This window comes from Tachysurus vachellii, chromosome 12, assembly GCF_030014155.1.
Source record: "Tachysurus vachellii isolate PV-2020 chromosome 12, HZAU_Pvac_v1, whole genome shotgun sequence".
NCBI lineage: Eukaryota > Metazoa > Chordata > Actinopteri > Siluriformes > Bagridae > Tachysurus > Tachysurus vachellii.
In genome coordinates, this window is record NC_083471.1 from 22,973,596 (window position 1) to 22,997,574 (window position 23,979).

Below are 23,979 nucleotides of genomic sequence, written 5' to 3' on the forward strand. Positions count from 1 at the left end.
CTTGTGTTTAACTCTGTATAATAAAAAAACCTTCGTGCAGTTGGAGGGAACGTCCGCCAGAGGGCACCAAATGCTCGTATGTCTTGGACTTGGCACTAAAATAAAATATTCCTTTTTACACTGAATGTTTTTGTCATATGTCATTTGTTTGTTTGTTTGTTTATTTTGATTATTTATTTATTTTGATTAATTATTTATTTATATTATTTTTTATTTATTATATAATGGTATTGTTGTTCTTATTATTCTTATTATTATTAATAAATGTTAATCATTCATTCATTCATTCACATACCGGACAATTTTCCAGAGATGCCAATCAACCTACCATGCATGTCTTTGGACCGGGGGAGGAAACCGGAGTACCCGGAGGAAACCCCCGAGGCACAGGGAGAACATGCAAACTCCACACACACAAGGCGGAGGCGGGAATCGAACCCCCAACACTGGAGGTGTGAGGTTAACGTGCTAACCACTAAGCCACTCTCCCTCTTTCTTCGATAGATCTTTTCTTCTTCTTCTTCTTCTTCTTCTAGTCCTCCTCCTCATCATCATCATCATCATCAATTACGAGCCCACATTTAGTCGTCCTTTTACAAATTCCTATCCGTACCTTCAGTCAGCTACTTCATATTGTGACTATAACATTTCTGTGTCAGAAAGTGAAACACAGAGACTCCCACTGCCATGACTGTCATAACTGTTTAATCAGACAATTACTCAAATACAATTAAGGCATTATATGAATAAACACACACACACACACATAACCACATATTCCAACTATTATTAGCAAAAACACTTTTAAAAATAATCATTTGCATTATTTAAATAACAATGAGGTCCAAACTCCTGAGGTCAAACAAAACATCACTACTAAAAATAATTTAGTCACCAATTAAAACAGCTGCATATAGAGAACAATGCAATAAATTAATTAGGAATATTAGGTTTGCTTGATGTTTAATAACAGCCGAGTGCAATAGTTGGTTTAAAAATAAAGAAAAATTAAATGCCCTTGTCTTTAAACAGTAAGGCAAAACTGGAACATATGTAATAGATAAATACATGCTAATTACAAACTATTGGAGAATATTTAAAACAGATTCAAAAATGGGATGTAGTCTTTTAATCTAACACCTTCGTTCATTTTTTTTACTATTCACATGCACTTTCATTATTTTTGTTCCCTGTAATAAATCTCTGAAACCTGACTGTGTAAATGCCTTGCTGTTATAATTAGCATATGCAAGATCAAATCTATATAATCTGTTTAGGCTCTTACAATAAAAATAAATGTCATGAAGGCTTAGACTTGTGTACGTCTTGTGCCATGTTATTTTGTTTATGTTTTGTGTTTTCACTTGTGTTTACCCCGATCCTTAGCCCAGTTCTACCTCTGTGTGTGTGTGTGTGAGAGAGAGTGAGTGTATGTGTGTGTTATTGTGTTTGTGTGTGAGTGGGGGAGTGTGTGTGTGTGTGTGTTTTGCGTATTGCGTTGTGTATTGTTTCTTACATGATGCTCTCTCTTTTTGCTTTCCTTGTTGTTTGCATTGTATTTTTGTTGCTCAGTTTTCCCCTAGTGTTTTCCTCTGTCTGTTGGTTCTGTGATTTTATTAATAAAACCTCTCTGTTTTTTGCTATCCCAGCATTTAAGTCTGGATTTTGCCCCTGCTGGTGGCACTCATTATCTGACAGTAAAGCTTTGATAAAGTGTTATTTAATTAGTTGTTGAATTATTATTATAAATGATTAATTATGAGTCTTTAAAGCAGTTAAGAATGTACGTGAGTTCAGCTGTACAGCGTTAATGAACTAATCATCTTCAGCTGTAAGTTGATGAATAATCTGACCAAAATGGCACTTCAAGAAAAATAAATCTAGTCAATGTCGACTAGAATAAAGCTTTAACTCTATTTTTAATCTGGTTAATAAAAGTGATTGATGCTACTTTTGAACATCCTGATTCCTTCGTTCCCTCTGATTTTTATCATAACTGAAGAAACTGGATAAACATCTAGCAACCATTAATACTTAAAATGCTTCTTTTTAAATCATTTTCGAACATCGCTGTTATCACAGTGTTATCGCCTCGCAGCTCCAGGGTCTTCACTCAGCCTTTTTCTCAGGTTCTTATCTGTTTCCTCAGAGGACCACCTTGTTTCTCCAGGTTCTCTAAGTTCTATCCACTTCCCAAAAACATGACAGTACCTAGACTAGTGACACGTATGAGTGTACATTGTACCCAAGAAAATGGCCATAGATAAGCACTTACTGAATATGAATGAATTTTCAAACTAGCATTTATGTGTTTTCCATTAGAGACGTTTAAAATGATGAAAATGACGTATATATCTCACACATTACTGTACAGTACTGTGCAAAAGCAACACAATGCTTTCAAATATAGTGAAATTCTAGAGTAAAAATTAGCACAGTTCACATAACCCCTTGCTTTAAATAAAAATCTGAAGTCAATTTTATTTGCTTAGTGCTTTAACAATGGATATTGTAGCTTTATAGAAACATTTTAATTAAGGATAAAATTATAAATTTTTTCCATCTTGCTTGCTATTTTTAATGACATACAGTAGAAGTAATATTTAGAAATGGGTTCGTATTGAGAAATAAAATAATCCATAAACATCCAAAATAAACATCCATGAAAAAGTCTGTAGTATTTGTTCTGTCTTTTGCACAGTACTGTAACATCAGTCATGTTAATGTTCATACAATCTGTATGTAATAATAATACTAAGTGCTTGTGATTCTATCAATATATTCCTTTAAGTCTTAAGTTATTTGTCTCTAAAGTGCCAAAGCAAGCATCTACTTCAAACCTCTTCCGCAGATCAACTGTAAATGCTGAAGGAATTTTAATACTTTGACTTTTGCAGCTATTCCACTTAAGAAGTAAATAAAGAAAGGTCGCATTTTTCTCTTCCCACAAACAGCATTTTCACAGAACAGTTTCAAAGCCTTTTTCTGGAAAATACTGTGTATAAGACCATTTCAAGTACTGGTTTGCGCTGCTGGCAGTCTCTAAACAGGCAGGACGCGAATCACACACTATTGACCTTTCTGCACATCCCGTCCCGGCGACCTGCTCGTCTCAGACTGTGCTTGGCTGTCGCTGCTGGGCAAGAGGACTTCCACAGAGAAGCTGACTTTTTTGGACTGGAAGATGCTGTAGGTGTTGTCAAATCGTAGAACGTCTAGAGAAAAATCATAACATTGCTAAATATAGGTTTAATTTTATGACATTAAGCCAGAGCATTAATTGTTTAATATTTAGACTGGTTTTGTAAATTGCTATACATTCAGGTTCTTCACTCATGCCAATCAACCTACCATGCATGTCTTTGGACCGGGGGAGGAAACCGGAGTACCCGGAGGAAACCCCAGAGGCACGGGGAGAACATGCAAACTCCACACACACAAGGCGGAGGCGGGAATCGAACCCCCAACCCTGGAGGTGTGAGGCGAACGTGCTAACCACTAAGCTACCATGCCCCCCTCAGGTTCTTCAATTCAATTCAATTCAAATTTATTTGTATAGCGCTTTTAACAATGGACATTGTCTCAAAGCAGCTTTACAGAACATAGGAAACATCATAAAAGAAATCTAATATTGTATGAAGATGAATATAATACAAACATTATTATAAGACTTATATTTAAACGTGTTTGTATTTATCCCTAGTGAGCAAGCCTGAGGTAAATGTGGTGACTGTGGTGAGGAAAAACTTTCTTAACTCTAGTTCTTCCTCGATTAACAATTTTATAATTATTTAAATTAATATTAATCCTATATATATTTTTAATCCTATATATATAATACAAATAGTATTACAGTATATTCATTTTTGTATAATATAAAATTTTTTTGTATTATGTTTCTTATGTAAATTTGAATTGAACTGAATAGGATTAATAACTAGAACGTACATTTACTGAAGAAAATGTGAATGCTTGCACGTGGCAAATCCCGGAGGCTAGTCGAGATGAGCATGTAACGTCATCTGGATACTCTTGAGGAAGTTTTCCTCATTGTGCTGAGTGTTTTGATATGTCACATGTCCATGTTGTGCTAATTTTTTTATTTTCACGTGACATCACGTGACGTCATCAAAATACACATGAGGAAGTTCCCCTCATTGTTCTGAGTGTTTTGATATGTCACATGTCCATGTTGCAAAAAGTTTTTTGATTTTGCATATTTTGGGGGCGGGGCTGCGGCACAACCGAAAGGCCAGTCGGTACACCAAATTAAGTTTGTTCAGAGTATCACCCTAAAGGAACTGGCCGAGTTTGGTGTAGATAGTTCGAAAGCTTGCCAAGTTATAAACCTCCAAAGTTTATAATGGGAGTCTATGGGAAAAAGGCCACTTTGAGACCCGGTACCGGAAGTACCGGTACTCGGATCGCTTATAAAAGTCATAGCACACCTCTCCTCAATGAGCCGGTCGATTTGACACGTAATTCATGGGTCTAGGACAAATGCGGGACAAGTTACGTGCCGAAGTTTTGTCCGGCACAATAGTAATAATGTTGCTTTGCAAGCACCATTAACTAGTGCTTTATACCAGACGTTTCATTTTCCATCAGTATAAACAAAAAAAATATTTTATTGCTGATATAAAATTAGTTATGACTCATCTTGGATGTCAGTGTGAGACGTGTGTTTTTCCCTCTGTTGATAACCTTACACTGAATTTTAGTGTTTGAAGATCATGGCTTCAGATATTAGGTGCTCATGAACATGAACTTGGAGCATCTCAGAGAGCAGAAATGAGTTTGATATCATTATTAACTTTGAAGATAGAATCATTTGTGTGGGAAAAAAAATTATTTTGTGTTTTTTTTGGAACTTTTCTATGAATATACTGTCTCTAGTAGGCTAGGAAAAGCAGAAATGCTCATGAAACACTACAAATTCTTAAAATTCTTAATTTTTTTCACAAAACATAACTACAAGTCTGACTATACTGTATAAGTTATAGACTATAAGACTATAAGTCTCTAAAAGATCTGTTTACAAATAGTAATACAAATAGTAACAAAAAAAGTATTTTTATCTGAGGAATTGTGTTAAAAAATTGGTATCATTGTTAGCATTGTTCTAAAGTACTAAATTTATTATAATAAAGTTATATTTATTAAAGAGCGAACTCTGAAACCAGGCTTCACCCGTACAGTAGTGTTCATTCCTTTCTATTAAATCAATACAATGTGTAATAAATTCGATTGTTCTGATATAATCAATGATCAAGTTCATTCATTTATCTTCTACCGCTTATCTGAACTACCTCGGGTCACAGGGATCTCAGGCGTCATCGGGCATCAAGGCAGGATACACCCTGGACAGAGTGCCAACCCATCACAGGGCACACACACACTCTCATTCACTCACACAATCACACACTACGGACAATTTTCCAGAGATGCCAATCAACCTACCATGCATGTCTTTGGACCGGGGGAGGAAACCGGAGTACCCGGAGGAAACCCCCGAGGCACGGGGAGAACATGCAAACTCCACACACACAAGGTGGAGGCGGGAATCGAACCCCAACCCTGGAGGTGTGAGGCGAACGTGCTAACCACTAAGCCACCGTGCCCCCCCAATGATCAAGTTAATTAATAAAAAGTGCATCACCTGCTTTGTAGCTGTTAATGAAGTTTCAATGGCAAAAAAAGACAAAACCCAACAATGACAAATTTCCAAACATAATCATTTACTGTGAGAAATAATCTATCTAAAATGGCGTGTTTTGTTACTACTGCAAATTTTCTTTTTCTGTTTCTAATTAAAGGCTTAAACTGTAGTACAACACAAATGTGAGAAGAGAAAGTTTGCAATTCAAAGCTTATATAAAATTGCACACTGAAATTATTGTGCACTTACACACTCCAGGCTCAGCGCAGGTGATAGTTCCGTCCTCGGGTACGAGGTGTGCGTTGTAGCGCTGACTACACATGACTTCCTGCATCTGTCCTGCCTTCATCCATTCACCCAGCTTCTTCTTCATGAAGACTCCAAAGCCTACATCGCCGCCTTCACAGGAGAACTGCCACCTGAAGACAGAGACAGAGCAGAGAGGGGCGTATCAAAAAAATTAACTATTTCATTCTCATTCATGAATGTTTCCAATCAGCCAATCATGGAGAAACAGGACAGGAGCTTCAGTAATTATTCACATCAAACATCAGCATGGAGGAAAAAAGGATCTCAGAGACTTGACAGTGGAGTTGGTGTCACATGGTTTGGACTAGTTTGAGTCTACAGATGATTTCCTGGGATATACACTCACGACAGTCTCTAGATTTTTCAAATAATAGTGAATGATGATGGTGAAGATGATGATGATGATGATGATGATGATGATGATGATGATGACGGAAATCAGAGGAAAACAACCAGTAAGTGTGTGTATTTTTATGCAAATTAGTGACATCACTAATGAAATTAGTAATTAAAAACTAACTGTTATAATTTTTTTATATTTAGTAGTTTTGATTAAAATTTAGGTTGAAAGGAATATTAATCTGATATAATTTTATATAAATTAATTTAGTGGACGTTTTCAGCCACTGTACATAAGGGTAGTGTTTGTGAGGTGTCCAAAAAAATAACATAAATAACATAATATAAAATAACATAAATAATTATTTTATTCTACTTTACACTGGTTCTCTCTATACTGTCATACTTCTAGATCATACAAAATGTTGCATGTTACCTAAGAACACAGCCTGGAGCCAGGATCTCATACTCGAGCTGATGGGAAGAGCCACGGCTGACAGACACACACTGGTCGTACTGCACTTGAATAAAATCCCGCGCGTAGTACGTCTCAGGTACCAGGCCACCCTGATTAATCTGTGCAAAAATAAAGTCATGGTTCATCTCAGGCAAGACATTCATTTAATAATAGGATGAAGTGAAGAATAAAAGAATGAAACTTACAAGAGATGACAGGACGGTTAGTGTTAAAAGTGGCTGTTGTGCTTAATATAATGTGACGTAATACATAGACATTCATAAAAAATATATTTTACAGGAAAGATAATGCCTTCTGTTTGTAAACTTACTCCAGTGCCTCAACTCTTGTACACAATATACTGATCCACTACTAAGGGAGATAGGGATCTGATTGACACGCACACCTTTACTATTCTTCTTTCGCTGTTGTCTTTAAATTAATGTGTTAAATATATTTAAATTTCAATAGGGTTCGACGGTTGGAAAATGATTTTGCATTTATTTTTGCATGCACGCACACACACACACACAAACACACACACAGGGCAATTTATGAACGTAAATAATAAGTGAATATGAATGTAAAAAATACTCCTATCTGCCTTTTGTGCTGTAAAAATAACAAAGCAATGATATTTATTACGATATTTATTATTAACTTAAATATAAAAGAAATATAAATATAAAAGAAAATAAACTAAATAGTGTTACACAAGAAATTCATTAGAAACTCCCCCAACCCTGCATGTCACCACATTTCTGTGGCCTGCATGTACACTGTGTATTATTTGCATACTTGTCGCCATGTCGTATGTCATGTCTAAAGTAGCTCAAATTTTCGGGCCAAAACGTCATCTCTGTTTTTTTTTTAAAACTGCTGCAATAAATTTTTCACACTCTGACCACACAAAGTTCATAAATGAAATCTCTAATAAATAATTTTTAATAAAACCTGTTTCAACGACTTTACACAACTTTAATAATTCTAACAGGTTTAAGAAAGTAGTATAGGTAAAGTGAATAATAAAAAGAAATTAGTTTAATCAGACAGCAGTGAACTCACATCATACTGTCTAAAGATGCCAAAAAAAAAATCATCATGGTTGAACACACAGTACACACTGGCTGGTCTGATGGACTGACAATAAAATCCTTCCATTTTTCAATTCTAAGAAAGGCAAACACACAAAATCCACAAAACCTATGCATACAGAATTTTGTCAATATAAACTTTCAACATCTACAAATCCCAGCTGTCTTCAGTCACAAAAACAAACCCTAGCTCGTTCTTTTTTTCACGAAGGAAATGTTGTGGTCTATGTAAAACCATACAATCCTGTATTATGTGGGACTCCAAAGGAAGAAAGCCATAACTCTGGAAAAAAAAAAAGAAGAAGAAGAAGAAGAAGAAGAGGAAGGAGAAGAGAAAAGAAGAAGGAAAAGAAAGAAGAACAAGAAAGAAAGAAGAAGAAGAAAGAAAGAAAGAAAGAAAGAACGAACGAACGAAAAAAGAAGAAGAAGAAGAAGAAGAAGAAGAAGAAGAAGAAGAAAGAAAGAAAGAAAGAAAGAAAGAAAGAAAGAAAGAAGAAGAAAGAAAGAAAGAAAGAAAGAAAGAAGAAGAAGAAGAAGAAGAAAATTGGTCCACATTTTAGAGATCACAGTCCCATGCAATTGTGTAACCCCCAAAAATAAAAATGAATCCAGTGGTGCTTCATGAGAGTGGATCCAGTGGTGCTCCAGTTCTGAAGAGGGCAGCATGCAGCTCTACCTGTGTATCTATGGGCAGACAACACGTCAGGACAAATCAGATAATAACCAGGCCATTAAAGGCATGATGGGATTCTTCCTAAGGGAATGCGGGATGGCTAAAAGCTGCACTAATTGCCTACAGCAGAAAAGAATCAGGAATGATATCTTTGGATTTCATACAGATGAAGTGCTTAGATTAACCTTTTAAATAATATTTCATATTAGCTGCATGTTGCTGAGTCAGCACCAAGCACAAGAGCCAACAGGGTAATTTAATTCACAAAAGCCATTAGGCAGGATTATATAAAAGCTTCATGTGTCTCATGTGATGGAGAGACCAGTGGGAGTTTGCCCTTTGCTTCATCTTTCACCACCTCCTGTATATACAAAGTGCTATGGTTTATGCCTGCTAATTGAACTCCACTGTATTGTCAGCTAGCTAGCATGGAGTAAAATGACAGGATTTCCAAGTTCATGTCATGTTTATTATCTTCACAGCTAACTAACACAAGCTAACCTTATAGAATTTCTGAGAGAATTTTGAATCATATTCCCAAGTGTTTAGCACGTCAACTTTAATAAGTGGCCGGCTAGCTAACAGACTTACTGGATTTCTGAGAGATTTAATTCCATAGCCATGAAATATATTTGCATTTTCTAACACCAGTTTGATAGCTATAATGACATAACATGGCAGTGTTTCTATGTATTTAAAAGAATGCACTCCACAGAAACGTTTGTAAGTTGTTTATATATTTTGCAGACAAGATTGTGGTACCAGCAAAAAAAAAAGCGGTGTCGATATCAAACACAATAACACATTAATATTTGTCACAGAGCGAAGGGGAGCGACAGGGACACCAAATATGCTCCGGTTTTCACTCTGTCTGATAAAACTGATAAACTGATAACTGACAAAATGCTGAATCAGTGTAATGCAAGCCACAATATGCAATAAAGTAATTTGGCCTCTGTTTAATGAAGATACAAAACCTTATGTAATAATTTACTTGCACTACAATGATTCCTATCTAGCAAATGGCAATGAAAGAAGATGATGTATGATAATGTTATTGCTATTCATGTCATGCCATTTCAGAGGGGTTTTTTTTTTCCACTTCTGGACGCTCTTTACAATGCTGCTCTCTGGCATGAGTTTCCAGGCCTACAGACTAATGCTGAAGCCAGTGATGATTATTTTATAGCAAAGGCTTGATCTTGCAAAATTGTCTTTCACTGAGTAAGCAAAAAAGATTGTATTACCATAATACGGGACAGTTTCTGGTCTTTTTTTCTTCTTAAACACAACCCAGTTAAGAATCAAAACAAATTCCCTTATACTGTGATTATCAGATATTTATATCAGTGTTTGAGCTGATATTCATCCCAAACACTGCATTGCGACAGGACCTGATTTGATTTATTGTCTGACTCAATCCACTGATCTGATTTTTACTATGAGTATTTGTGACATTGGATTAATATGACCCAGGTCATGAAAATTAGCACAGGGCACACTGGCAAATGTTACGCTTTAGTTGCCCACTAACATCACATTCTCAGCCCTGTTTTTATGAGTGTACACTATATGGCCAAAAGAAAACCTTAGCCTCACACTCAAATGTGGTACTTCCCACATAAGTTGAACACATAACGCCAGCACAAAGCCCTGACTCAACCCCTCTGAACACCTCACCTGATATCAGTGTATGATCTCACTAATACTCTTGTAGCTGAATAAGCACAAATTTGCAAATCAACATCTAGTGAAAAGCCTTCTGTGAAGAAAATCAGGAAATCTGGAACTGTATGTGCAAAAAGCATGTGTGTGTGTGTGTGTGTGTGTGTGTGTGTGTAATGGTCAGGTGTCCACAAGCATCTAGCCACATAGTGTACATTGTAAGATTGTACAAAATAAGAAGAAACAATTCAAATTTAGTTACTGTGATTCAGTGAGCTGATGTGTCACTATGCACGCAAATATGAAACTTGATAAATGTCTTACTATCACAGACAAGGGATTGGCTAATAAAATGTTTATGTGCTACAGTAAACACCCACAAACTCTAGTCATATATTACTTTACAGAAATATCACTGCTCGTCACTTCCCAAACTTAGTTTACAAAGGAAATGAGAGAAGTTGATTGAGTTTATATGGTTACGCTACGTGACTACCGGTACCAGTGGCTTGGTCAGTACTGGGTTTAACATTGATGTAGAAGAGGAAACTGCAAGTGAATTCTCTATGACACCTTCTGCATTTTGTATAGCAAGGATCAAACACACTTTAGCATGGAACAATGACAGTCTGATTATACTATGCACTAGCTTACTAGTAAGCATATGCCACCTAGGCTGAGCTGTACAGTGTGTGACATTTGACCTTTACTCACCCTGGTCCTGCAGCGTGGGTCACCATCAGGATCGGTCAGTTTTCCCCCATAGATGGCTGGGAGCTCCTCTGGGTCTATGTATTTCTTTAACACCTCCTGCCAATTTGCTGTAGAAATGCAAAAGGACAAAGTTTACATCACATTGAATTGACATTAAATATGCAGGGGTATTATGGGTACACATTTGAGTGATTCTTAGTCAAGGTGATGAACACAACAGGAAAGTGAAGATTTTCAGAGATAGATAATGAAAGTAAGATTATCTTACACCCCAGAACCAAGATCTTGCGGCGAGTGTCTTCACTCAGAAAGTGCTTTACCAGATTATACGCAACAGGAAACAGTTTTGGTGCTGAAAATACAAGCAAAAACAGGTTGTTCTGTTAAAGAAAACAATCAAGGCAAACTTGTGTGTCTATTACAACCATGAAGTTTTTTTTGCTTATACCCTACCATGCCAAAGTGTTTAATTATACTTATATTCAACCTCACGCTGTTACAGCCCAACAAGGTTAAGTATGATTAATGTTTTGGTGTTTGTGTTCAGGGGGGCACGGTGGCTTAGTGGTTAGCATGTTTGCCTCACACCTCCAGGGTTGGGGGTTCGATTCCCGCCTCCGCCTTGTGTGTGTGGAGTTTGCATGTTCTCCCCGTGCCTCGGGGGTTTCCTCCGGGTACTCCGGTTTCCTCCTCCGGTCCAAAGACATGCATGGTAGGTTGATTGGCATCTCTGGAAAATTGTCCGTAGTGGGTGATTGCGTGAGTGAATGAGAGTGTGTGTGTGTGCCCTGCGATGGGTTGGCACTCCGTCCAGGGTGTATCCTGCCTTGATGCCCGATGACGCCTGAGATAGGCACAGGCTCCCCGTGACCCGAGGTAGTTCGGATAAGCGGTAGAAAATGAATGAATGAATGTTTGTGTTCAGTCTGTATAGGTGAGTCCATTCCAGACTCCAGTCCAGGCCTTCCAACTCTACTTCAGTTGCCTACTCTCACTCTGTTGAAGCTCTTCTGATTCCTTTTGTGGTTGCATTCGCTTAGTGCTAAATTTCTCTTTTTAAATTATCCTTACTACAACCTTTATCTGTCCCTTCAGTTGTTTAGATGCTTAGATTTGTAAATAGTCATTCTTGTTATTTCTGTAAATATCCATATGTTCACTGTTAGTTCAAATACCATTATATATACCATCTTTGTATATATGTACGTAATTTTCCTATAACAATGGATTTCGTTTGTTGTTTTGGCCTCAGTCCATGCTAATATTGTTCCTGGATTTTCAAGCTTTGTACATCAACTCGTTAAATGTATATACTTGACATTACATCACATTTTAAGTCAACTTGTGTTAACTCATCATATACCCATTTCACTCCATTTAACATAACCCCTTGCTGTTACTCACTCTGCAGCCCAACCAAAGACTTCCTCATGACAACACTAACAGTTTTTATAGTATTTTCCCTTACAGTCATCACTACTGTCATTTCTGCTGTTCCAGAAAATATTCAATGTCTTTTGACCAATCAGATTTGTGAATTCAAAAGTGATATGCTATAAATGATTACCTGTACATGCTAACTTAATTTATGTATATACTACTGCACACCTTACCTTTTATTACTAATAATCTCTTCAATCCTTCAGGATAGTTGTCTTCAAACATTGTCAAAACCTACAAGAGAAAAAAAGTCTGCTGATTGCTCAAGAGACGACTGTTTTCTAAAAGCCTTCTAAAAAAAAAGCCATGTTGAACACGGGGTCAGGTCATATAAATATTTACACACTTTTAGAAGTGAACTGTGGGCGATGATAACGCATGTGAGCACATTGTACACAGAAAACAACATGTCATCCTACCTCTCCATACGTCTCTATAGCAGGCTTCCATAGATGCTTCAGGCCTAAACCTTCACAGTCATAGATCATAGTGATGGATTCCACATTTTTACCCAACTTATTTGAATAAAAAGAAAGAGAGAAAAAGAGTGAGGCACAGATGGAGGTGATGTGTCTTTTCCACCAAACTAATCACTGCATATAAACCCAGAAAGAAGCTCCAGGTTCCATCTAAGACTTAGCTGCTCTGCTTAGTCCATTTCCTGGCTAATTGCAAATTTACAAATTGCCCCTTTAACTTGCTCAGGCTACTAGGCATGATGTCATGCATGTGATACCCATCTTACCCTTTCGCTTTGTGAAGTGCATTCCTTCTGCAGCATCTCACAATCTCGTACTTTGGTCTTTATGAAGTCCTGCTTAGAGGCAGACAGAAGAAGACCTTTGGGATCCACCGGCCCGATAACGTCGTACCACACGGGGCTTCCCTCTCGGTCGTAGCCACACATTCCACCGGAGAAAAATTTCTCTAGTACCTAAAATCAAGCAGCTTCCATTACCTCCTTGATTTGATATAACAAGTTTTGAATGAAATTGTTGCTCTGATCAAATCAAAGTAATGTGCCTACAGTGTAGATCGTACCTCAGGAGGCTTCCAGTCAGTGGTGATGGTGTCAGCCTTCAACTGTTTCCGGAACTCCAAATGCTAAAAAAGTGAAAAATAATATCAAGGAACAATTTGGAGAAAAGTCAAATCTGTTTAAAATATCAGCCTCAAATGATTAGCCAACATGTCCAATGTATTTTTTTTTTTTTTGCTGTTGTTTTGTTGCCATTTTTGCTGTAACAAACAAGTAATACAAGACTTTCTGACCAAAAATATCTCTTGTAAACAGACTGAACATTTTATCATTTTGTGTTTAAGTGACCTCTAAATATCAAACCAAGGAAAAAGTACAAGAAAAGGGAGAAATTATTAAATGTTAAAAAAAAACAAAACATTTTTTAATTATAGAAATGACTTTATTTTATTAGGAAAAAATCTGAACTAAATTAGAAATGGTCAAAATCTTTATGACTCTAATTGGAGACTTTAAGCATACCAGATATTTATGTCCTACAGTTAACACTAGTGCTGTCTACTAGTGAGTCTTTTCTCTGCAGGTTTAATGTGTTTACCCTCCAAGTGCATCTGTCTTTAATAACACATTAGGATGTGAGTGTGGGATGTTAATAAGCGCATACACCAACACACTTGGCAAACGTTTCTTGCCAAACTTGCTACGTATTTACTGTAAACTGTTAACCATCTGCCTTCTGTCTTGCTAAAAAAGAACAATTACTACTTTTTTTTACTGGTATACCGAATAAAAATCGACCGTCTGACATTTTCAATCAGTATAAACAAATGAATTGTTTTAATGCTTTAAGTCTGATATAAAATGAGTCAGGATGCTGTTGGCTTTCAGTGTGTGATGTGTGTTTTTCCCTCTGTGGATAACCTTACACTGAATTTTATTGGTTGAGAGTAACAGCTTGAAATTTTAGATGATTATGAACAAGCACTTGGGGCGCCTCAGAGAGCAGAAATGAGTTTGATGTCATCATTTACTTTGAAGATAAAAAAAAACTGTGTGGAAAGAAATAACCATTTTGGGAAATACTTTATTAAAGCTATGAGTTTTCTTAAAGCTCCTACTTTTAAAGTGTCTACTTTCATATGAGTCATTATCCACCACTGTGATGTGTAACATGACAAAGGCATTCAATACTGAACATGAACACAACAAAACAGGCACAAATTCCATTCCATTGGTAATGTGTGTATGCTGTAACAACCAAACATCTTTTGTCTCATTGGCTATATTTGAGGAAAATAGTGTGAAATGATTATTTTGCTATACCTATTAAACCAAGTAGTGATCTATAAACAATCCCAGAACATAACATCCCTACTCTCTAATTTCCCAATAACTCTCAAGTTAACTGTTGAAACTGAGGTGCAGAGAAAAAAAAACATCTAACTCTCTTCAATCTCATGTAGAGCTTTATATTAAGATGTAATTTACACTTTCTCTGAACTGGTAGAAAGGTGCCTATGTATATTTTGTGAGATTTCTGAGACTACCTTATTTGGGCTAAACCAAATTCTGTGAATAGCATACAAAAGATCTTGTACAGTACTATCCATAATTGTTTACTGTTTAAAGAACGTCTGAGATATTTGAGGGTGATTGACCTTTGCAATAGCAGTTTAAGGATGGAGAAGAGACAGCTGGAGTTACACAATCCACAGTATATTTATCCCAAAGTCACAAGGAGCTGCTGAATTGTGACTGACTTAAACTGTGACTCATCAAATCGACTGCTCACGTCAAATCTGTTGCCATTTTATTTCTCAACACACCCTAATACTGAAATGATTCACAGACAATACACACCCCTAACAGGCCAGAATCAGATTCTAACCTGAACTTTAACTTCAAATCTGCATTTACTGCTATTTACCTTAATAATGTCTGATAAAAATCGTGTAAAGAATTATGCAAATTTCTGTCTCCAGGTTTAGACTTACTGTACAAGTCTCACACTTAATTACAGATTTATTTATTTATTTATTTATTTATTGTTGTTGTTGTTACTCTCACTCACTCTCACTCATCTTCTACCGCTTATCCGAACTACCTCGGGTCACGAGGAGCCTGTGCCTATCTCAGGCGTCATCGGGCATCAAGGCAGGATACACCCTGGACGGAGTGCCAACCCATCGCAGGGCACACACACTCTCATTCACTCACACAATCACACACTACGGACAATTTTCCAGAGATGCCAAGTAACCTACCATGCATGTCTTTGGACCGGGGAGGAAACCGGAGTACCCGGAGGAAACCCCCGAGGCACGGGGAGAACTCCACACACAAGGCGGAGGCGGGAATCAAACCCCGACGCTGGAGGTGTGAGGCAAACGTGCTAACCATTAAGCCACTGTGCCCCCTGTTGTTGTTACTGAATAATATATTTCATTACGAATAACCGAGCCAGATTCCGTGTCCGGGGATTGGGTCGCTGAGGCTCCCGCCTTCGACTGCCACCCAATCCAATTCCCGGATAAGCGGTAGAAGATGGATGGATGGATGGACGAATAACCGAATACTAACCTGAGACCTAAGAGATTTTTCTAAATTATGTGTTGTTTTTTAACCCAGACGTTTTTTTTCTCAAGTGATCGATTTCCGATCTTGAAACCTGTTCAAATTAAAATTTAGAAAACAATGTTACACCAAATTTTGGTAAAACTGTAAATAACAGTAGGCAAGACAGTCAAACTGGGTGTCTGACAGCAGCTTGATACACTTAATAGATTTTTAGTGAAAACGTTTTACTATTCAACATTACAACACATTACACGTTGCATATATTGCATAGATTGTTCATGGAAAAAAACTACTTGGATTGAAGATTGAATATTCACAATATTAATCCATTAGTGGTAGCAATCTCCTTATTTGCAGAAATCGTGCCTAGGCTAGGTTCAAAAACCTGCCCTAGTAATTATGACCAGAAAGCAGATGTTATTCTTAAAGCGATTATCCTTGTGTATACAAAAGAAACCTGACATGACAGAACATGACCCTAACATATCAAAATCCAGCAAAGTCTCAGTTTGGACAAACCGGTATACTGCTTTTGTCTCAGGAAAAAGTGTGTGCTTAGTCAAAAAAAGCAGTGGAGTAAATCGTGAGAAACACTAATACAGCATAAAGAGAGGCAATAACAACAGGTTTTATTTGGTGAGACTTGATTTGTAGATTATCTTTTAAGGCTCAAACCTACCAAAGGTAAAAAAACTTGTAAATACATTTCTTAAGACAATGAGAGACAAAGACAAGAAAATATTCACATAACATAATCAGGCTATCGTGTTTGACAGGGTGTAGAGATGGAGACTCCAGCAGAGATTGTAATGATCTTACCTGGTTAATCTCACGCTTCAGAACAGTCTACAACACCACTCCAAATAATCACCACTTTTACACTGCTATAAAAATATAAAGCATGATTTTAATGATCGGGCTGTACTAAATTTTTATGAGCTTTCCTTTGACGTATTAGATAAAGAGCACCAGTTTCAACCATTTTGATATATCTCAAATAGAGCAATGACATTAATGGAACTTTCACGCTGGCAGGTTTGTCTGAATCGGAGAACGGTTCACATTAAAAACTGGGATTGGGAATGTGAATGTGGTCAAGTGGACCAGGAAGTGCACAAATGTGGTACCAATTCCCAGACTACCTGTAGGAGATAGTGTGAGTTCAGTTGCACTGGAACTGTGCTGCAATTCCCATCAATGTGAGTCTGCATTTGTAACCTGTGTGTGTTTAAACCGATGATGATATCGCTCAATTCTCACAACATACGTGTCCCATGAGTGGCAGGGAAACGTTGTGAGACACAGAAGAGGGGAAACGCCTTACTGCACTTAATAGCATCTAAATAATTCACATGGTTCTCCATGCATGTTTGTGATGAACGCAAATGCACCAGCGTTCAATAGCAATGAAAGCGATAGCGATGAAAGCAAACATACCCAGTATGTACACCATCTATTAATACAGACAACAATTTATCACACTAGATTTATATTCAAACAGGGGACAAAGTGTCATACCTTACGTAGCATCGCTTCAGCTTTTTGTATGTTGAAATTTCTGGCTGAAAAACAGACAACAAAGGAATGGGAGTAAATGCTGTGAAATGATGAGTAGACAACAAATGTAAAACCCAAAGGACAGTGATGTTAAAATCTAAGATTAAAATGTAACATACAAATTGAACAAATTGTAGTAAATTTCAGAAATGATATTTCAGAAATATCATTAATGTTTAAAATAGAAATGAACCAATTGGATAATGAATATTAGTTTTAGGGTGAATACTGGCTTGAAACGCTGGATGAATTTTTTAATCGGATCTGTAGACGTGAGTTACGGTGTTATTATCAACACAACACAACATAACACAACACATATCCTGCTTACAGGCAACAGTAATACAGCAACAAAACCATACAGAGATGTTTTTTTTGTTTATTATAAATTGTATTTACTGGAAGGATGTCAGTAGTGAGTCAGTTTTAAATAACACATGGATGGAATAAAGTGATAAAAACTGCTTTTATAAATAATATTTCTAAATGTATATTTTAATAAACCGTAACAGGTTTGCTTTCTGGCTTTAAAGAGCTCTAATGGCTCCAGAATATAAATACAAGGGCACATATTTGCCTAATTTGTCTAATGTCCTCATTATCATTATAGCATGAAAAGTTTGCAAACCCCTTGATGGAAAACTGGTCACATACTTTACTAAACACATTAATTTTGCACATGAATAGAGATGAATGAGTAAGAGTGGTGGTCTTGTACAAAATAATCTTAGTCCGAATACAGCAGTTTCTCTCAGGCGGCTAATTAATTAACATCAAGACTGCCATCATGATGTAGGACACATCTTATTTAAATCACTTTGATCAGAAAAGTGTGCTGTAATAAATGTCATATTTGAAAGCTTTATACTGTCTCTGACAGACAGACAGACAGACAGACAGACAGACAGACAGACAGATAGATAGACGGACAGACAGATGGACAGAGAAACAGACAGACAGACGGACGGACAGACTGAGAAAGAGATAGACAGAAAAACAGACAGATAGATAGATAGATAGATGGATAGATGGATAGATGGATAGATAGATGGATAGATGGATAGATAGATAGATAGATAGATAGATAGATAGATAGATAGATAGATAGATAGATAGATAGACAGACAGGCTGACTGACTGACTGACTGACTGACTAACTGAATGACTGAATGAATGAATGAATGACTGACTGACTGACTGACTGACTGACTGACTGAATGACTGAATGAATGACTGACTGACTGACTGAATGACTGACTGACTGACTGACTGAATGAATGAATGAATGACTGACTGACTGACTGACTGACTGACTGAATGACTGAATGAATGACTGACTGACTGACTGAATGACTGACTGACTGAATGAATGAATGAATGACTGACTGACTGACTGACTGACTGACTGAATGACTGACTGACTGACTGAATGACTGACTGACTGACTGAATGACTGACTGACTGAAGGAATGACTGACTGACTGACTGACTGATTGATTGATTGATACTTTAAAGTACTTTATTAATCCCCAGTGGGAAATTGGTATATATTATTATAATAGATATACTGTATAAAGAGATGCAAATTATGTATGAATTGTCCTGCAGGTTGTAATGGAATGAGTGTGGCTATCTAGTTCACTAGAAAACTAAAAAATGCCTCTGCACATGAGGGATGCATTATTCAGTCTTACTGCAGTGGGCACAAATGACCTTGTGTAACGTTCACTGTTGTACCGGGGTGGGATCACTCTCCACTTATTTTATTCCTGTATATATGTCACTGGCCTATAAAATATAATAGTAAAAGTAACAGATGACCCTTGCACATTTAGAGCATTTGGCAGTCACCCTTTATGCAGAGCCACTTGCATTTATCTCATTTATAAAACTGATTTCTGTACAGTTTAGGGTTATGAGCCTGGTATAAGGATTCCAGCATGGACAGCATGGCAGTGATGGGATTTGAAACCATGACCTTCTGATCACTAACCTATTGTCTACACACAGCTACCACTTTCCTAATCATTAAAAACTTTAAAAGTCTTAAAAACAGAATTGATTCAGACAGTAGCCTAGCAGATCAATGTCGTTGTTTGACACTCGCATGCACCTGACTGTGTTCCGGTCACACACACACACTAAAGTGTTTAATACTCATAAAGGGGATTATACATTACAGCTGACAGCAGCGGATCTGACACCTGCCACATCTAAGACTCGTCACTCCTCAGCGCAAGAGTGTGAAAGTCCATTTTATGAGTGATGATGTGCTTTAAATGCAGGTCTTTTAGAATATCATTTACTGTATGAAAACAAATTAGCAGTGAATCAGAGAAGTAAACCTTAACTGTTGCAAATGCCAGACGCAACACTTGCTCTACAACATATAGCATATACGCCTGGAAGTCAGCACCATTCATATACACTGTTTTATTTTATCTTCCATTAAGTGCTGAGGCAGCCCTCCTAAAGCATCGCCAGTCATGTGTGAAGGTGGTAATAGCGAGAGCGGGGTGTTAATAAACATGATTTTGCCAAATCAATCAATTTAATAATTCAAATTTTGTCTATTTATTTTACCTTGTACAGCCTCCCATTTTATTTCCTTATTATTCCTTTCGCACTTTATCTTATTTTGCTTTTACTTACTTAATTTAAAATCTCTATGTTTTATACAGTCATAAAAAGCATTCTACTGCATGTCGTACTGGGCACGATCGTTTATGTGGCGAATATAATTTGAATTTGACAGAACTATGCAGGACAAACTTGCTTTTCAACCACCAGGAATATCTTAAAATTTCCATGCACCAATATTATCTTTAAAGAAGCAACTTGTGAATCAGTTCTGATCCATTAATCAGATATAATCACAGCAGTGAAGACACTCATCAATGATTTAGCAATGATTTTGTTATGGTGCTGAACATGGTTTATGCCTCCCATCATCGTTTCTGCAGGAAATTGCATGACTGTACTGCATGTGCAGAAAAGCAGAAGTGCAGGCAATGTCATGTGCTGTGTAGAGAATATTTAAAAAGCAAGAAGTAATAAAGAAGTCTAAGACATGCCAAGCCAGGCTGGAGTTAATCAATCCGATGTTGATTATTTTCCTTTTATTTATCTTATATATATATATTACAACCTTTTTAATTCATAAATTAATGCCAAGTCATACTTTTTTAATTTATAGTAATATAAATTCATATTTATAATATTTTGTGGATTGTACATATAGTTAACAACATATAGTTAATATAACAGCTATAAACAGTTATACTGAACTTGAGCTTGTTGTTACTGTCTTTTCCAATGGCTCCTAAGACTAGTTCTGAAGCTACAGCTTTATATCTGTTACAAAGCACTGACACTGGAGACTTCTGCTTATAATGCTACATAAACTGCTCCTTATTTAAATCTTCATTATATTAATAATTATATACTTTATTTACTGTAAAGTCTGTGTGAATGAGCTGTTACTATAGAAACAATTTAGTTTACACTCAACACCACAATCTGAGCTGCTGTTATAGATAATGAAATAATTAATACCTCCTGACCAATCAGATTCGAGCGTTTCAGCTCTTAAGTATAAGATATATTTAAGCACCCATAATATACAGAGAGCCCAAGAGAGAACGGGCGCAGTGACGATCCACACTTCAACCATTATAAGACAAATAATTTTAACATTTTTACACAAACATTATCTGATAAATGTAACAGCACACACCCAGTGTAAAAGGTTTATTGTGTATAATAACAATAAACGAGCAATGATAATGTTAACTTATCACTTGCTGATCCATTGCACTCTGCTAGTGCTGAACTATACCAGATAATCAGTGTCTTTCAGGGCCAGTGACTCTGAACACAGAGATTCTTTATCACAATGCTGAGTCATCAATAAACACAGCTCTAATAGTTGCTTTGACCCCACTTAAACAAGAACATATAATATTATATCATATTCTGAAGTATGTCTAGCTTTTCAGCCATGTTGGAAGCTTCTGACCCTGAAACTCCTGTCGTTTTCTGATCTTGCTACTGCGCAATTAATACTGTACTGACAGCCATACAGGATACTTGGTCAGTCATAGCAGACTGTACAGATATGCTGCAGAGCTCTAATCGGATTACAGCTGAGATAAATCTAGCTCATTGCACACGCTGTTGTGTCAGGACTGAACAATAGATCCCTTTCACTTGCTTCTAGCTTCAACTGTATGAGCGAATGTGTGAGAAAGAGGATCGATTTCTATTATGAAACCAAACCTTTGTTTTGTAATATCACTGTGGCAACAGGTTAGAAAAAGAATCTCTCATCCAATTGTGGCACTGTGTCATTTATCGACAGATTCGTGTTGTTCTTACCTCGAAGCCAGCGCAGTAAGAAGTGGTCACTCTGAGAAGGACACTGAGGCAGGACATCTTGGACCCTCTCCCGAAACTGTCCCAATTAAAAAGAGAAGCCAAAAAACAAGTAAATTGTTTGGAATTACAGTGTTTCCATACTGTCTATACAGCTGTCAGCTTAATTACACTCATTTGAATGTATTTATATATATATTTTAATTACTCTATATCCTTAGTGGTCCTTATAAATAATAATCATCATCATCATCATCATCAGAAGAAGAAGAAGAAGTTGGCAGATTTAATAATAATAATAATAATAATAATAATAATAATAATAATAATAATAATCAACCAGAATATTAAGTAAACAATCACTTTGCTGAAAACAAATAATCACACATTTACTCTCACCGCTGTCAAAATTTGGTTTTACATATAATTATTTGTATTATTAATATGATTTTTAAGAATTTGATACTCCTGGGTAATGACAAGCTAATAACAGTAACGAGAAATTAAGTTGCATCTTATCATATGTCGTTTAATATTTTAACATATATTTTGTCAGAATTTCAGTGTCAAATCTTTTACTTTTATAGACACAAATAAAAACCTCCTTGAAATGAATTTATATTCAACTCTAACTCACACGTGCCACTTTTATTCATCATATTCTGATGATATTTTTGTCATATTAAACACAAAACCCTTTTCTATATCAGTTTATTTCCTGAACTGGGATCTGCAATAGGTTTCTTCAGAGTCATTCAAGAGGAACAAACAAAAAAACCTTATAAAAGAGTGCAACGTTGCTGTCATTTTTTTTAATGGTCTTTAAAAGCGGTGTTCAATCTGGCAACCCGGATGGTATGCGATCTGTTGTGTAAGTTGCTAAAGACTACAAAGAAAAGTAGACATTATAACAATATACATTAAAACAGAGCGGATATATATTATGTGATAGATACATAACAGAGACATCGGATCCGGGTCACTTCCACATTTCTTTCTTACTGAAAATCATCTCTAATAACTGCGCGCAGTTGCTGATTTGGTGCTTTGGTGATATGAATTTGATGGCTGAATATTATTCTATCAATATCAATGCGACAAATGTCCAGCTGCTCTATGGTACAGAGATGAGAGCTCCACGTTTCCGGGTAAAAACACTGATGGAAGTCAGGAAGCAAGACTGAAATACTCACCAGAGCTAAAGCCTCGGCCTGTTTAGCGCTCAGATCTCCAATCCTGCCGCTCATCTCTCCAAAACGGGCCGAAATGAACGGGACTGCGAGATGGTGCCACGCATTAACACTCACGCGCACGCATATTAACACACACACACACACACACACACACACACACACACACACACACACACACACACACACACACACACACACACACACACACACGCGCGCGCACGCGCAGTGAAACGTTTCCTCTTCCCTCTCGTCAGCACCAGAGCTGAGAAGCGGCCGCGCGGTGTACCGTGAATTTATCACGATATTGGCTCGATATTCCATATTACAGCATGCCTAATAAAATACGTACACTAAAAAAAGAAATGGTACGTGTAAGCAGAGAGTATATTTAAGACACATATATTGCATAGAGTATACAAAAAGAATAAAAAATTACGTTGGCATGAAAACATAATTTAATCCATTTATTTATTTATTTATTTATTTAATCCAGGATCACGGTGAGCCGGGAATATACAGTATGCTACAGGACACAGGGCACAAGGCTGTTGACATCCTGAACAATGTGCCAACCGATCCCAGGGAACAATCGCACACACTTACACACTACAAAACAACTTAGTCCTACTAACCAGCATGTCTAGGAAACTGGAGTAACCAGGGTAAAGCACTGAAGCACTGAGATAATACCCACTCTGTAAGCACAGGGCAGAGGGAGGAATCAAAACACCTACCCCAGAGATGCAAGGCAATGCTGGCATGCTGACCATTAAACCGATCCCCAATATAATCAAGCTACGTGAACTGGGTCCAGTGTTTGAATAATAATATTGTACTTTCGATGTTACATTAACCAACAAACAATAGAAATATCTTTACTAAAGATATTTAACTGAACCCCAACATTTTGAGAGCATTACATAACAGTTGTGGTTCCTAAGAGTTCTGA

General features: G+C 36.9%; 1 protein-coding gene across 1 annotated transcript; it reads right to left on the minus strand.

Annotated features, from left to right (window-relative positions):
* Positions 1-688: 688 nt before the first annotated feature.
* sec14l8 (SEC14-like lipid binding 8) lies at positions 689-23,206 on the minus strand. The gene is made up of 12 exons (XM_060882948.1): positions 23,031-23,206; positions 21,841-21,916; positions 17,425-17,468; positions 13,392-13,454; positions 13,096-13,284; positions 12,770-12,865; positions 12,524-12,584; positions 11,179-11,262; positions 10,911-11,017; positions 6,744-6,883; positions 5,909-6,078; positions 689-3,215 (listed from the first exon to the last, which is right to left on the minus strand). Exons 1-12 carry the CDS (start codon positions 23,082-23,084, stop codon positions 3,070-3,072), a joined length of 1,230 nt encoding a protein of 409 aa, XP_060738931.1. The 5' UTR covers positions 23,085-23,206; the 3' UTR covers positions 689-3,069.
* Positions 23,207-23,979: the final 773 nt, after the last annotated feature.

Excerpts from the sequence above, each read along its gene's own strand:
- sec14l8 (XM_060882948.1), bottom strand. The coding sequence starts at position 23,084 with ATGAGCGGCAGGATTGGAGATCTGAGCGCTAAACAGGCCGAGGCTTTA. Across the intron at positions 6,884-10,910 it reads ACCCACGCTGCAGGACCAGG|ATTAATCAGGGTGGCCTGGT; the intron begins GTGAGTAAAGGT and ends ATTTTTGCACAG. Across the intron at positions 6,079-6,743 it reads GCTCCAGGCTGTGTTCTTAG|GTGGCAGTTCTCCTGTGAAG; the intron begins GTAACATGCAAC and ends CTCTGTCTTCAG.